General features: G+C 37.5%; 1 protein-coding gene across 5 annotated transcripts in view; it reads left to right on the top strand.

Moving 5' to 3' along the window:
- Positions 1-13,819, top strand: part of CECR2 (CECR2 histone acetyl-lysine reader) — a 182,078-nt gene that overhangs the window by 132,662 nt on the left and 35,597 nt on the right. For 4 of the 5 annotated variants that reach the window (XM_023256588.2, XM_045061150.1, XM_023256591.2 and 1 more), the window contains exon 8: positions 4,193-4,276. The exons of the other annotated variant lie outside the window; for it this stretch is intronic. In XM_023256588.2, coding sequence (XP_023112356.2) covers positions 4,193-4,276 — 84 coding nt within the window. The remainder of the gene's footprint in view (positions 1-4,192; positions 4,277-13,819) is intronic. 5 annotated transcript variants of the gene reach the window in all.

Here is a 13,819-nt window from a genome sequence, read left to right as displayed (position 1 = left end):
ATCCTTCACCAAAAGAATAATAATTCTTTTGTTCCTAATAATCCCTAGGTTCTAATATTGGTAACATTGTCTTGGAAGTTTTATCTAGTATAATGATACAAACAAGAGTTAGAGGCAAAACATTTTGCCTGGAGGAATATGATGAATCTGCTTAGAAGTCTGTTAATTAGAAGTTAGTAATAGTGCTGGGTAACTAGACTTTCTGCATCAGAATCACATTGCACACTTATTAAAAGCTCAGATTCTTGACAGTATACCACTCCCAACCCCTATCAGAATTGTTAGAGGTGTTATTTGTTAATATGCAGTTGTAGAAGCTCTCAGGTGATTATTAGGCATACTGATATTTAAAGATTGCTGAAAAAATCCCATTTACAGTAGCAACAAAACAAATTTTGCTGTGAAACTAACTTGAGTTGTACATGGTTGATAAGAAAGAAAAAGCTACAGAACTGTTAGTAGATACATATTTTTAAAATCTCAAGTAAAAGTAGATACATATTTTTTAAATCTCATGTAAATATATTAAGATCTCTGTTCCTAGAAGGAAAGATTTTTTTTTAAGTTTATTTATTTATTTTGAGAGAGACAGCACGAGTGGGGAAGAGACAGAGAGAGAATCCCAAGCAGGCTCTGCACTGTCAGCATGGAGCCCAACATGGAGCTCGAACCCACGAAACCGTGAGATCATGACCTGAGCCAAAACTGAGAGTTGGACGCTTAACCAACTCAGCCACACAGGCGCCATGGAAAGATGCTTAGATATCAATATTCACCAAGATAAATTGAGATTTATTATAGCCTTAGCCAAATCCCAAGATAATAAAAATTTTTCTCCAAAATAATAGGTGGATAAAAAGTATTGTAAAATAGGAGTGTTAGGAGAGGTGGATAAGAAGCATATGTATTATCACTTAAATCAGCATATTGGAAGCGTTCTGAAGGGTCCTTCATGTAACAGACATGCTTATCATAAATGATTTACTCAAGGCAGTACAAATGTACCAATCTTCACGGTCTTTGCTGAACTTGACATTTAGCAATTTTTTTTAATGTTTATTTAGTTTTGAAAGAGAGCGAGAGAGACAGAGTGAATGGGGGTGGGGCAGAGCGAGGGGTACAGAGGATCCGAGGCAGGCTCTGAGCTGACAGCAGCAAGCCCGATGTGGGACTTGCACTCACGAACTGTGAAATCATGACCTGAGCCAAAGTCGGATGCTCAACAGACCTAGCCACTCAGGTGCCTTGGCATTTAGCATTTAAGACATATGTTCATCAACATTTGTAATATTTTTACAAATGTGTTTGTGTTTATTGTACTTGTTACAGTAATTACACAAATATTATGAAGTCAATAAAATATGAGCATAAAAATTTCTTTGAAAATTTTCCATTAAAAAAAATCATTGAATATGAGTTGCTTTAAAAACTTGACTCTCTAGGGGCGCTTGGGTGGCTCAGTCAGTTAAGGGTCTGACTTCAGCTCAGGTCATGATCTCCAGTTTGTGGGTTTGAGTCCCGCATCAGGCTCTGTGCTGACAGCTCAAAGCCTGGAGCCTGCTTTAGATGCTGTATCTCTCTCTCTCTCTGCTCCTCCCCTGCTCACTCTCTTTCTCTCTCTCAAAAAATAAATAATAAACATTTCTTTAAAAAGTTGACTCTCAGGGCAGTGCACCTAGCTGGCTCAATCAGGAGAGCATGGGACTCTTAATCTCGGGGCTGTGAGTTCAAGCCCCATGTTGGGTGTAGAGTTTACTTTAAAAATAAAAAATAAAAAGCTAATTCTCAAATTAGAGCAAAGCAGGAAAAGATTGAATAGGACAAAAATCATTAAAATGATAAGGTTTCTGCATATGGATTACAAATCCAATCTCCTTAACATCTCACTTTCACTTAAACAAAACTGGTAGGACAGATAATGGCTTAAGAGGTTAATTTATATGACTGACTCATAGGAAACCCCTCTCAATGGGGTACTGCATCATATGATTGGTGAATGGCAGGCAGTACATTTATACATTAAGTAAAATACATGCTTGAAGTATATACATTTTTTAAATTCCTTGCTTTAACTATGTCACCCTACCACTACCCATCCTAATTATATTGGCCAAGAGAGATTTTTTTTTTTTTGTAATAATGAAAAACGCCAGTGATTCAAATGTGACATTTGAAACATATTATCAGTAGAACATAATGTGGTGCTCACAGATACACCCATTATATATAAAATACAGTATGGGAACGCCTGGGTGGTACAGCTCAGTTGGTTAAGCATCCAACTCTTGATTTCAGCTCAGGTCATCATCTTAGTATGTAAAAGCACAAAACAGCTAGGACAGTGGACAGAGGGTTAATATGGCATAGCAGGAGTTAAGAGCTTTTCTTTCAAACTTCATTGAATAATGGTGCTTCCTTCCCTTTTCTAGTTATCCCTTTGGATAAGTTACTTGATATCTCTAAATTTTTATTTTTTGTTAGTAAAATGAAAGCTCTAACTTCACAGAAGTTTCTATGGGAATTAAGCAAAAGAAACCACATCAGTGTACCTGGCATAGTACACAGCTACCAGTAGGTACTTGTCCCATCCATTGTTCATGGTTGTAGATAATTGGTGAGAAACCTTGGTAGAAAACTAAATCTTACCAAAATAAATGCAAGTGTGAAGAAAGTTAAAACAGATTAATAAATAAATAATTCTCTAAATGTTGAAATAATAAAAGAATCAGTAAGCTTTCTTTGACCATATAAAAGTTAAGCTTTTATGGTAAGGTTTAAATAAAAGATCTAAGCTAGTAAAAGTATTTGTTACTAATATTACAGGCAGTAATATTTAAACAGCTTATAAACATTAGGTCTTTAACAAATGAATTGCCTTAGAGTATAGATAATTCACACAAAAGAGTAAAGTTGTAGGAAAACAAGTTCATCTTCTTTATCAAGACTACCATTCTCCACATTAGTAACTTTTGTCTGATTTGGCAAAGTTTGGAGTCAAGTAGATATTAGCCGCTATTGCTACTAGCATGGTAAACTCGTACAATCCCTTCAAAAGAGAATTCCATGGTAAATTTTCACATTTACTTAAAATTGAAGAGCTCTTCCTCTTGGGGTCTTTAAGCTCGTAAAGGAGTCGCTCATAGGCATATTTGAGGAAACTGCTGTGGTAGCTTTTGTGAAAAAGAGGGGGTCGTGACACTTTGACGGTTAGATTACATTTGTACTGAGGCCTGGTCATTCTAACAGGAAAGCTTTCTAAAGCTTCTTTTTAAATCTACCACAATTGCTTTGCAGTATGTTTGCATTGTATAGACCACACCTTTTTGTCACTGACTTTTTTTTCTACCCTTTGTGCCTTTACCTCATTGATTCTTCAAGTTTCAAGACTTTGGAATAAGTGGTACTGGAACCAAACCTGGGTAATGCTGATACTGATACTGAAGCCACAAAATTACTCATCTTAACTGCAAATCCTTTGCTTACCACCTCAATATAGGTTACATTGGCGAAGCTATGGGGCTCATTCCACAAAAATTCCAAAACTTATGCTGACCTTAGGTAAATACCTAGCGCTAGTTAAGTTTCAAAACTCCTTTCTTGAAATGTCCTATAGTGATTGTTTTCAAGCTTTTAAATTTTGTCAAGTCTAATCTTCTCAGGCAAGCTCTCTGATTTCTGGTCCCTGAGTCTTTTTCCCCACTTCTGTCTTGCTACTTTGGTTCTCAGCTGAGGCAGCCACCCTCACTTCTCACTGCTGCCACTGAGCTGCCTTTTAGGGGAGTTCTGCCTCCATCTGCTCGTAATGCCTCCTTTCAGAGCCATTCCCTTCAGTGAAAAGTGGTAAAACATGGCTTTCTCTTAATAATTTGCAACAAAATATTTTTTTTAGTGTCTAAATAGTTAAAAGAGTTTCTTGCCAGTGATAAAGATTGATAGAGGAGACACTTGGTGTCTGTAAGTTTTTTGCTTTTTGTTTTTTTCTTTTTTTCTTTTAAGAAAATAAACTGGCTTGGTACCTTATGGAATTGAATAGTCATTTTATTGACTGTCCAAAGGATACCTTTGGCTCTTATTTAGGTAAAGCCGTAACCCATGTGCCTTAAAGGCCACTCTAATCCTGGCAGCAGCAGTAGCAGTAGCTGAGAACACCCTAATCTGTCTTTTCCTTTCTTTTCCTCACTTCTAACTATAGGGAAAGCGTCCACAGCGCACAAAGGCAGAATTGCAGCCTAGGTGGATGTCTGACCACCTGTCCGTCAAATCCATCAAGCAAGAGGTGAGTGTGTGTGAGAGTAGAGAGGAGTTTTAAGTGTTCAAAAGGATTGTTCCATTTTTATTTCAGGTACTCCTTTTATTCCTACTTTTTAATTTACCTTTACCTCAATTTCTAAATCTCAGACTTTTATGGAGGATTCTTATACATGAGATGCACTACTAGAAAAAGAAGTCATTAAAAAGTAAGATATGACATTGCACTCTTTTGGATCTTAACAATTAATTTCCAGTGATGATAAACATATACATATCTAATATAGGTGAGAATGATAAGCACTATAATAGATATCTATGTAGTAGAAATTCATGACTGCAAAAATGGAAAAAATTAGTAGTGGGCAAAGAAAGGGGAGTTGAGGCAAGCAGAACTATACTTCACCTGAACCTTGGAGAATGACTAAGATTTTGATGGTGGATAGTGGGGGCAGAAGAGTAATATACAAGAATAATATAAACAAAGCACAGAGGCATGATGATATATAAATGTGGTAAAAGAACAGTATATATTTGGATGTGTCTGGCATATACGATGTGTTGTTATATATAGTGGAAGAAAATGCCAGAATGATGAAATTTTTGAGTCTCCGGACTCTCAAGCTTATATTTTCAATAGACAGGCAGTAGTTAGTGAGGTTATGTCATTAGAGCTTTGTTTTAGGAAGCTACCTTTCTGGTCACACCATGATAAATGATTTTTGAAGGAAACACTGGAAAGTAGATCCATTAGCAGTGTACTTCCAGCAGGAAAAAATAGTGGAATCCCTGCTACTGAAAATGTAGGTCTAAAATGGAGGAAATGAGGGGTGCTTGGGTGGCTCAGTTGGTTAAGTGTCTGACATCAGCTCAGGTCGTGATCTCACAGTTCGTGAGTTCGAGCCCTGTGTTGGGCTTGTGCTGACAGCTCAGAGCCTAGAGCCTGGAGATTTTGTGTCTCCCTGTCTCTCTGCCCCTCCTTCTCTCTCTTCTCTCAAAAATAGATAAACATTTAAAATAATAAAATGGAGGAAATGGTGGAGGTCGGGGAGTGGCAGGTGAGGGTCATTAGTGCATGAGGGTCATTAGTATCATGGTACTTGTTGTTTTGAAAAATATGACAGTTGGGGCGCCTGGGTGACTCAGTCGGTTGAGCGTCCGACTTCAGCTCAGGTCATGATCTCGCGGTCCGTGGGTTCGAGCCCCACGTCGGGCTCTGTGCTGACAGCTCAGAGCCTGGAGCCTGCTTCAGATTCTGTGTCTCCCTCTTTCTCTGCCCCTCCCTTGCTCATGCTCTGTCTCTGTCTCAAAAATAAATAAAACATTAAAAAAAAATTAAAAAAAAAAAAGAAAAATATGACAGTGAAAGAAAACAAATTGTGAAAAAGTAAAGAGGAAGCAGGGTTGAGGAGAGCTTGTGGAATTTTCATTTTTTTAAATTGAGATGTAGCATGGACATGAAAGATGTCCATGAATGAGAAAGAGACTGCATGTAGCTGACTCTGGTAAGGTGAAGTGCCTACGAAGCAGGGCCTCGCCATGGAGTTTCTCCCGTTTCTCCTAAGTTAAAGACACAAACTTTGATGGGGCAGGAAAACGTTAGGAGTTCACATTGGATGTTCATCTATCCTCTGAAGGTGAGAATGGAGATCTAATGAAGACACAATATTTAGGTCAACAACTAATTTATTAAAAAAAGGGTTTCCCCACATCCAGAAGCCGACTATGTTTGGGCATTTTCATTTTGTACCATAGTTTAGGGTAGTTAAATGACTTTAGCAGCACACGTATAGGAAGGGACAAAATTGATACATTTACTGAGATTTAAAAATTGTCAAGGTGGTAAAGGAATGTGAGGCCAAAGGAACTTGATTGCAGGTGATGATACATTTGATGCTGGAAGTCCAATAGGAGAGTGGAATTCAGGGAGAGACAGTCACAATGAAAGCACCCAGCAAGTGATTTCCCTAGATCCCCCTTCCCAGTCTGTGAAGGTTATATAGAAGGTGCCTTGTACTCACGGCTCTCAATCCTCTGAAACCTCCATTTCCTCACTCTTCTTTTACCAGAGGTTTTTCTTTGTTGCTAATTTCAATCTCAAATCCAGACTCTGTGCTGGGCAGTTCTTACAGTCTCTGTACTTTTTAACTTTTTAATACCTTTTAGCATTATGTTTTGTTGAATATCACATTGTTTAGTGGTCTTAGAAAGTATGGAGCTTCTTACTGCCTCAGAGTAATGTTTTCATGACTTAAATTCAGGTAACAGCATAATTTGTTTTACAGAGATCTTATTAACTAAATACATTCTACCTTGAGCCTATAAAAAGGAAAAAATTAATTTATAAATTTTTATTTACTTAAATATATTTGCATTTAACCTTTATTTCTGTTTTTCAGTTCATAGACATGTTCTTGCCAGTAGATAAATTGCCCAACTTATAATGATTGGCAATTCTGTCATGACTGACTTCAGTCTCCCCAGTCTCTTCTTTCCTATAGCATCATTAGTTTCGGAATGGCCTTTGGTAATTGGTATCCAGCCATAGTTCTCAAATGGTTTTCTAGCTCCTTTTGTTTTGTTGTGTCCTCTCCACTTTCTTCAATACCTTAAGAGTTAACACCTCTTTGAAAGTTCTCTTTCTTATTTTCTGTTCATTGTCCCTGTACTGAGTCCTAAGTGCCTTAATGTACATTTCACATTACATAGTAATCTGAATACAGACCTAAAATTTGTTTTTCATGGCTGTAAGCAAAGCTTACTTCAGATACTAAAGTTTCTTCTTTTAGTTATTCTTTGTAATATTCTTTTTTTTCTGTTTTCTTTAGTTTTAGTTGTAACTAACCATGGAATTGTAGAGCTCCTGAATATCTGTTCCGGTACCCAGTGTCCTAGAGAAAACCTTAGATGTGTTATGAGTTTTGTGCTTTTGTTTAAGCAGCAGAGAATCATCAGGCCATTAAAACCTTTTAGGCAGCATGTCTGACCTATATTGGTTACCTAGGAGTCCAATCTTTTTGCCTCAAAAAGTCTTTTAATTGTGACTCCTGGGGAAAATATTAGCGAAGGGAGATAGTCTTTCTAAATTCTGAGATTAGGGCTGCATTAGTTATTTTTGTCAGGACACTCTGGACGTTACTCTTACTAGGGACCTCTTTGTGGTGGTATGGTCTCAAGTGTGCTACTAAAGGTGGCAAGGGTGCCAGGGTGTCTGATAACCTGCTCTGGGTGAGGGGGGAGCACGGAAGGGGAGTCTAGGCACTGCTTCAACCGGATTCTATTTATAATACTTTAGAGGATTTCAAAGTGGTGTCTCTAATTAGCTTCTCATTAAAATCCCCCCCCCCTTGATTCTAGCAGGTCTCTTATCTATAAAACATTTAAAAAATAAAAAACTAAAAATAAAGAATTTAGATACCCCCTCCCCCCCCCCCCACACTTATACAACTGACCACTTCTAAAGGAAAAACAAATGCAGTGTCAAACAGCATAAGAATTTTGTTAACTGTTCAGGGTTTTTTTGTTTTGTTTTTGTTCCTTTGGTTGTGCTTGTTCTTTAAACTCTTAGTGTTTAAACTATTAAAAATTAAAACATTACTAAAAGTGTCTCCAGGCAGTGAGTCTGATCCTTCAGTGGTATTTTCATTAATATTTGCTTTAGCTTGGGGTGGTGTACTGCTGGAAATGAGAACAAAAATTTTTAATTTTTTTTTAATGTTTATTTATTTTTGAGAGAGAGACACGGAGTTTGAGCAGGGGAGGGGCAGAGAGAGAGGAAGACACAGAATCCAAAACAGGCTCCAGGCTCTGACCTGTCAGCACAGTGCCTGATGCTGGCTCGAAATTCAGGAACGGCAAGATCATGACCTGAGCCGAAGTCAAGACACTTAACCAACTGAGCCACCCACGCACCCCAAGAACAAAAGTTTTAAAACAGATTCTTGGTACATAGCATGGATTTTTTTTTTTCAGATTTGTATGATGCAATTTGTATAAAATAATAATTGTTGAGAATTCATATCAGATAAGAACTGCTGAAATTATAGCACATGATGAAACAAAGCCACACACCAATTTACATTCCCACCAACAGTGCATGAGGGTTTCCTTTTCTCTGCATCCTTGCCAACACTTGTTATTTCTTGTCTTTTTACTGATAGCCATTCTAACAGGTGTGAAGTAATAACATCTCATTGTGGTTTTGATTTTCATTTCCCTGATGATTAGGAATGTTTCATGTACCTGTTGGCTTTCTGGGTCTTTTCTTTGGAAAAATGTTCAGGTTCTCTGCTCATTTTTTTTTTAATTTTTTTTAATGTTTACTTATTTTTGAGAGAGACAGACAGAATGCAAGTGGGTTAGGGGCAGAGAGAGGGAGACACAGAATCTGAAGCAGGCTCCAGGCTCTGAGCCGTCAGCACAGAGCCCAATGTGGGGCTCGAACCCACAGAGCTGTGAGATCATGACCTGAGCCAAAGTCAGGCGCTCAACTGACTGAGCCACCCAGGCGCCCCTCTGCTCATTTTTTTTAAGAAGAAAAAGATTGGGGTTTTTTTTGCTATTGAATTGTCTAATAAGCTTTTTTAATATGCTATAAATTTAAGTTACTCAACTGTTGTATCTTACATGCTTAGTATAAATATTAATTCATTGAAAACACAACTGAAGAGATACATACTGTGTAATTCCAATCATATGACATATTCAGAGCAAGTAAATCCACAGAGACAGAGCAGATCAGTGGTTGCCAGGTGCTGCAGGAGTGGGGAGTAAGGACTGGCTGGCTGATGGGTTCAGTGTTTTCTTTTGGGGTACTAAAAATATTTTGCAACCTAATGTAGGTAGTGGTTACATAACATAGTGAATGTACTAAATACCACTGAGTTATTGAGAGTAAGTTTTATATAGTTTTTAAATGATGTAGGGCCTCTGATTTAGCAGAAAATTTTTTACATCTGTAATTATCCCAAACTTTGGGATTCCTGCTTCATTGTTACTAAAATAACTTAAGCTATTTATAATCAATTTTTAGTACCTCATCTTAAAAAATCTGCAAGTTCTGGGGTACCTGTGTGGTTCTGTCAATTAAGCATCTCACTTCAGCTCAGATCATGATCTGGCCTTTTGTGAGTTCAAGCCCCACATCTGGCTTGCTGCTGTCAGTGCAGAGCCCACTTCAGATCTCCCCCCACCACCACCACTCTCTTGCTCCTGTGCACCAGCTCTCATTTACAAAATAAACATTAAAAAAAAATTTTTTTTTTTTTTTTAAGTAAAAAATCTACATGTTCTAACCTTTGGGTACTTTAACATATTTTAATTTTTGACTTTTAACAGGGATCATATAGAGGGAGTAAAAAGTCAATAAAAATTACATCATTTCAGAATATGTAATACTAGTTCATTCCCCCTTACTTGGGAAGGAGTTATTTTAAATCCAGAAGAATTTACCTGCTCTTCAAGAAAACTTGGCGGACTACATTAAAAGACTATAGTACTCTAACAATTCACAAATCATCAGTACTGCACTTTTACCTATTTGCTTCAGGCTCTTTCTCTAGGCATTTATTACAAAACTGGCATTTTTTTTTTTAATGTTTGTTTAATTTTGAGAGAGAGAAACCGAACTCAAGTGGGGATGGGACAGAGAGGGAGACAGAGTCTGAAGCAGGCTTCAGGCTCTGAGCTGTCAGCACAGAGCCCAACAAGGGACTTAAACTCACGAACCGCAACATCATGACCTGAGCTGAAGTTGGACCCTTAACCAACTGAGCCACCCAGGGGCCCCTAGCGTTCTTGATTTTTATATCCAAACTATCCTCCAAACCACCTGTGCTCCAACAAGTTGATAGCATTCACTTTACCACATTTTTACAAATGTATCACCTTTTATCATCCTTCACTTTTTTGTAAGTGAAAATGCTATTTTAGGAGAAGATATTTGCAAACAACATATCAAATAAAGGATTTTAGCATCCAAAATCTATAAAGAACTTACCAGACTCAACACCCAGAAAATAAATAACCCAGTGAAGAAATGGGTAAAAGACATGAATAGACACTTCTCCAAAGAAGACATCCAGAAGGCCAACTAACACATGAAAAGATTCTCAACATCACTCACCATCAGGGAAATACAAATCAAAACCAGAGTGAGATACCACCTCACACCTGTCAGAATGGCTAACATTAACAACTCAGGCAACAACAGATGTTGGCAAGGATGCAGAGAAAAAGTATCTATTCTGCCCTGCTGGTGGTAATGCAAACTGGTGCAGCCACTCTGAAAGACAGTATGGAGGTTCCTCAAAAAATTACAAATAGAACTACCCTATGGCCCAGCAATTGCACTACTCGGTATTTATCCAAGGGATACAGATAAGCTGTTTTGAAGGGGCACATGCACCCCGATGTTTATAGCAGCACTATCAACAATAGCCAAAGTATGGAAAGAGCCCAAATGTCCATCGATGGATGAATGGATAAGGAAGATGTGGTATATATATATACAATGGAGTATTACTCAGCAATCAAAAATAATGAAATCTTGCCATTTGCAACTACGTGGATGGAACTAGAGGGTATTATGCTAAGTGAAATTAGTCAGAGAAGGACAGATATCATAGGACTTCACTCATGAGGACTTTAAGAGACAAAACAGATGAACATAAGTGAAGGGAAGCAAAAATAATATAAAAACAGGGAGGGGGACAAAACATAAGAGACTCTTATTTATGGAGACCAAACAGGTTGCTGGAGGGGTTGTGTGAGGGGGGGGATGGGCTAAATGGGTAAGGGGCATTAAGGAATCTACTCCTGAAATCATTGTTGCACTATATGCTAACTAACTTGGATGTAAATTTTAAAAAAGAAATTAATTAAAATATGAAAAAAAAAGAAAAGGCTGTTTTACTTTTCTTTTTGATCATGGATGTGGTTTATATATCTCTTCTGAATTTGATATTCATGTTCCATTTGTTTTGTGGGGGGGCTATTGTTAATTGATTTGTAAGGTATCTTTACATAGTAAGAATAATACTTTGTTGGGGTGCTTCAGTAGCTCAGTTGGTTAAGTGTCTGTCTGACTTCAGTTCAGGTGATGATCTGCCTGTTCAGGTGTTCAAGCCCCACATCAGGCTGTTAGCCCCACATGGGCTCTTAGCTATCAGGCTCTTAGCTCTTAGTCTGCTTTGGATCCTCTGCTTCCCTCTCTGTGCCTCTCCCCCCTCTTAAAAATAAATAAACATTACAGGAGTCTGGGTGGCTCAATCGGTTGGGTGTCTGACTTCAGTTAAGGTCACGATCTCGCAGTTGGTGAGTTCAAGCCCTGCATCAGGCTCTGTGCTGACAGTTCAGAGCCTGGAGCCTGCTTCAGATTCTGTGTCTGCCTCTCCCCACTGTGTACTCGCTCTGTCTCTCCCCCTCTCTCTCTCTCTCTCAAAAATAAATAAACATTAAGGAAAAATATTTAAATAAATAATAAATAAATAAATATTTTTTAAAAAACAATAATACGATCACCCGGGTGCCTTAGTCAGTTAAGCATCCAACTTCGGCTCAGGTCATGATCTCACAGTTTGTGAGTTCAGAAACCTTTGTCGGGCTCTGTGCTGACAGCTCAGAGCCTGGTTCCTGCTTCAGATTCTGTGTCTTTCTCTACCCCTCCCTCGCTTGTGCTCTGTCTCTCTCTCTCAAAAATAAATAAGCATTAAAAAAAAATTTTTTTAAGAATAATTATATTCGTTGCAAAAAGAATTTTATAGATATTCTTTTGGTTAATTAAATAATTAACTATTTTTCACCCCTTCCATCGTCTTCAAACATGAAACACCTCCCATGTTTATTTACAGATGATTCTTATGTGACTTAATGCTTCCATTCATAAGTCATTAGCTTGAATTGCTTTAGTCCTTAATAAAATGCTGACCCTAATTAATATCCCCTTGTGCTGGTTGAAGGAAGAATATTTCACATGTTCTCACCTGCTATCCTTTGGCAAGGAGAAGCAGAATACACACATACATTATATAGAAACCACTACAGTTTTATTCAAGTGAAATAATTCCTTTGACCAGGCTTAGTTTTCCTCTCCTCCACTTCTCCCATCCTATCAGTTGTTAGGGGTATCTGTTCCATTATAACTTCTCAGCTGGGTTGCAGTAATTAAGGACTTGGGGGGGGGGGCAGCTACTTGTGTAATGGAGAGAAGGTGCTTAACTAACATTTAGCAGGCCATGGCTAGATTAGCATTCTTCAGAAGAATGTTCCTTAATGTCAGTAGCATCCCCATTTCAGAAAAAATATCCAGTGTATCTCAACTACCTGCTCTGGTTATAGGATAAAGATTTTAGGAAACTTCCTTTAGTTTTACAATGTTAGGTGTGATAATGGTTATTTTGTTTTTCAGTTTGTTTGGGTGTTTTGGGTTTGTTTTTTGGGGTTTGTTTTTTTTTTTCCATATTCATCTCTCCTTTCTCATTCATTTTAGATTTTTACCTTGTAGGTAACAAACTTAGGCTCATAGAATTTGAAAGGTCAAGTGACTTTGGGAAGGTCTACTATCTAGGCAAGAGCACTTCTGAATTCTGCGTCAAATGAGAATCTGAACTTGGTTTCAAAGACCATAAAGAAAATAATAGAAAATTTTAATCAGAGCACTTTCAGTGTTCAGTGGAGACTTATAAGTAACTTGTAAAGGTCAATATGCATTTGTCTCTTTACTCCCTTTAAAAAGAGCACTTGTGTAATGTCTATGGCATAAAATTTTTTGAAAATGTATCCAGTACAGCAGATTCCTTAGGTCTTCTTACTACCAAAAAGATGTGTGATGAAAAGCTTCACATTCCTGATTAAGGTTTCCTTAAAATGGAATAGTTAATGGTATCTTTTCTGTGAGGGTATTGTGAATTCTCCCTTTGTTGATACTGGATTCATTTTTCCGTCTCTGCAATTCTATATACAGGGAACAGTTACTCGTCAATAAAAATTTTTCTTAAAAGTTCTAGCTTTCACATCACAAAAGGCAAAGGAAGAATTGAAAATAAACAATTTCAGCCCTAGCTTCACTATTCTGGTTTACAGAATGGCTTGGAACTAGTTATATTGGAAAATATGCAGAGTAAAACTTTCATACATTATGATGGTAATGGTCCTATTTCCCCTTATCTTTAGTTAGATTTCGTAGATAATCACTTTCCCAGTTACCATCTGAAATGTTTATATTAATTGTTTGTGTGAAAAACAAGGGAAGATGATAGCCAATCTGAGTAATTTTATGAATTTCTGTACAATTGCCTCTAGGTATCTTAAGGCAAAATGGTAGCCCCTTCCACCAAACTCTTAACTTTATTCATTGTTTTGTTTGTAAAGTATTAAAGTTAAGGGTTTTAAAGTCATGCACCCTGAAATCGTGACCCTATGTTCTTCTTTTTTGAAGTTTGTTTAGATGAGAGTACTTTTTAAGATGTCACTTTTCTCAAATAGTAAATCTGTAAGAGTGATGTCTCCAAACTGCCTCAGTTTCTTTTCTCTGGTCCAGCATATTCATAGCATTATCTCCCAAAATGTAGAT

The sequence above is a fragment of the Felis catus genome, chromosome B4, assembly GCF_018350175.1.
Source record: "Felis catus isolate Fca126 chromosome B4, F.catus_Fca126_mat1.0, whole genome shotgun sequence".
In the NCBI taxonomy this organism is placed as follows: Eukaryota; Metazoa; Chordata; class Mammalia; order Carnivora; family Felidae; genus Felis; species Felis catus.
This window is presented reverse-complemented; position numbering and strand designations above follow the sequence as displayed.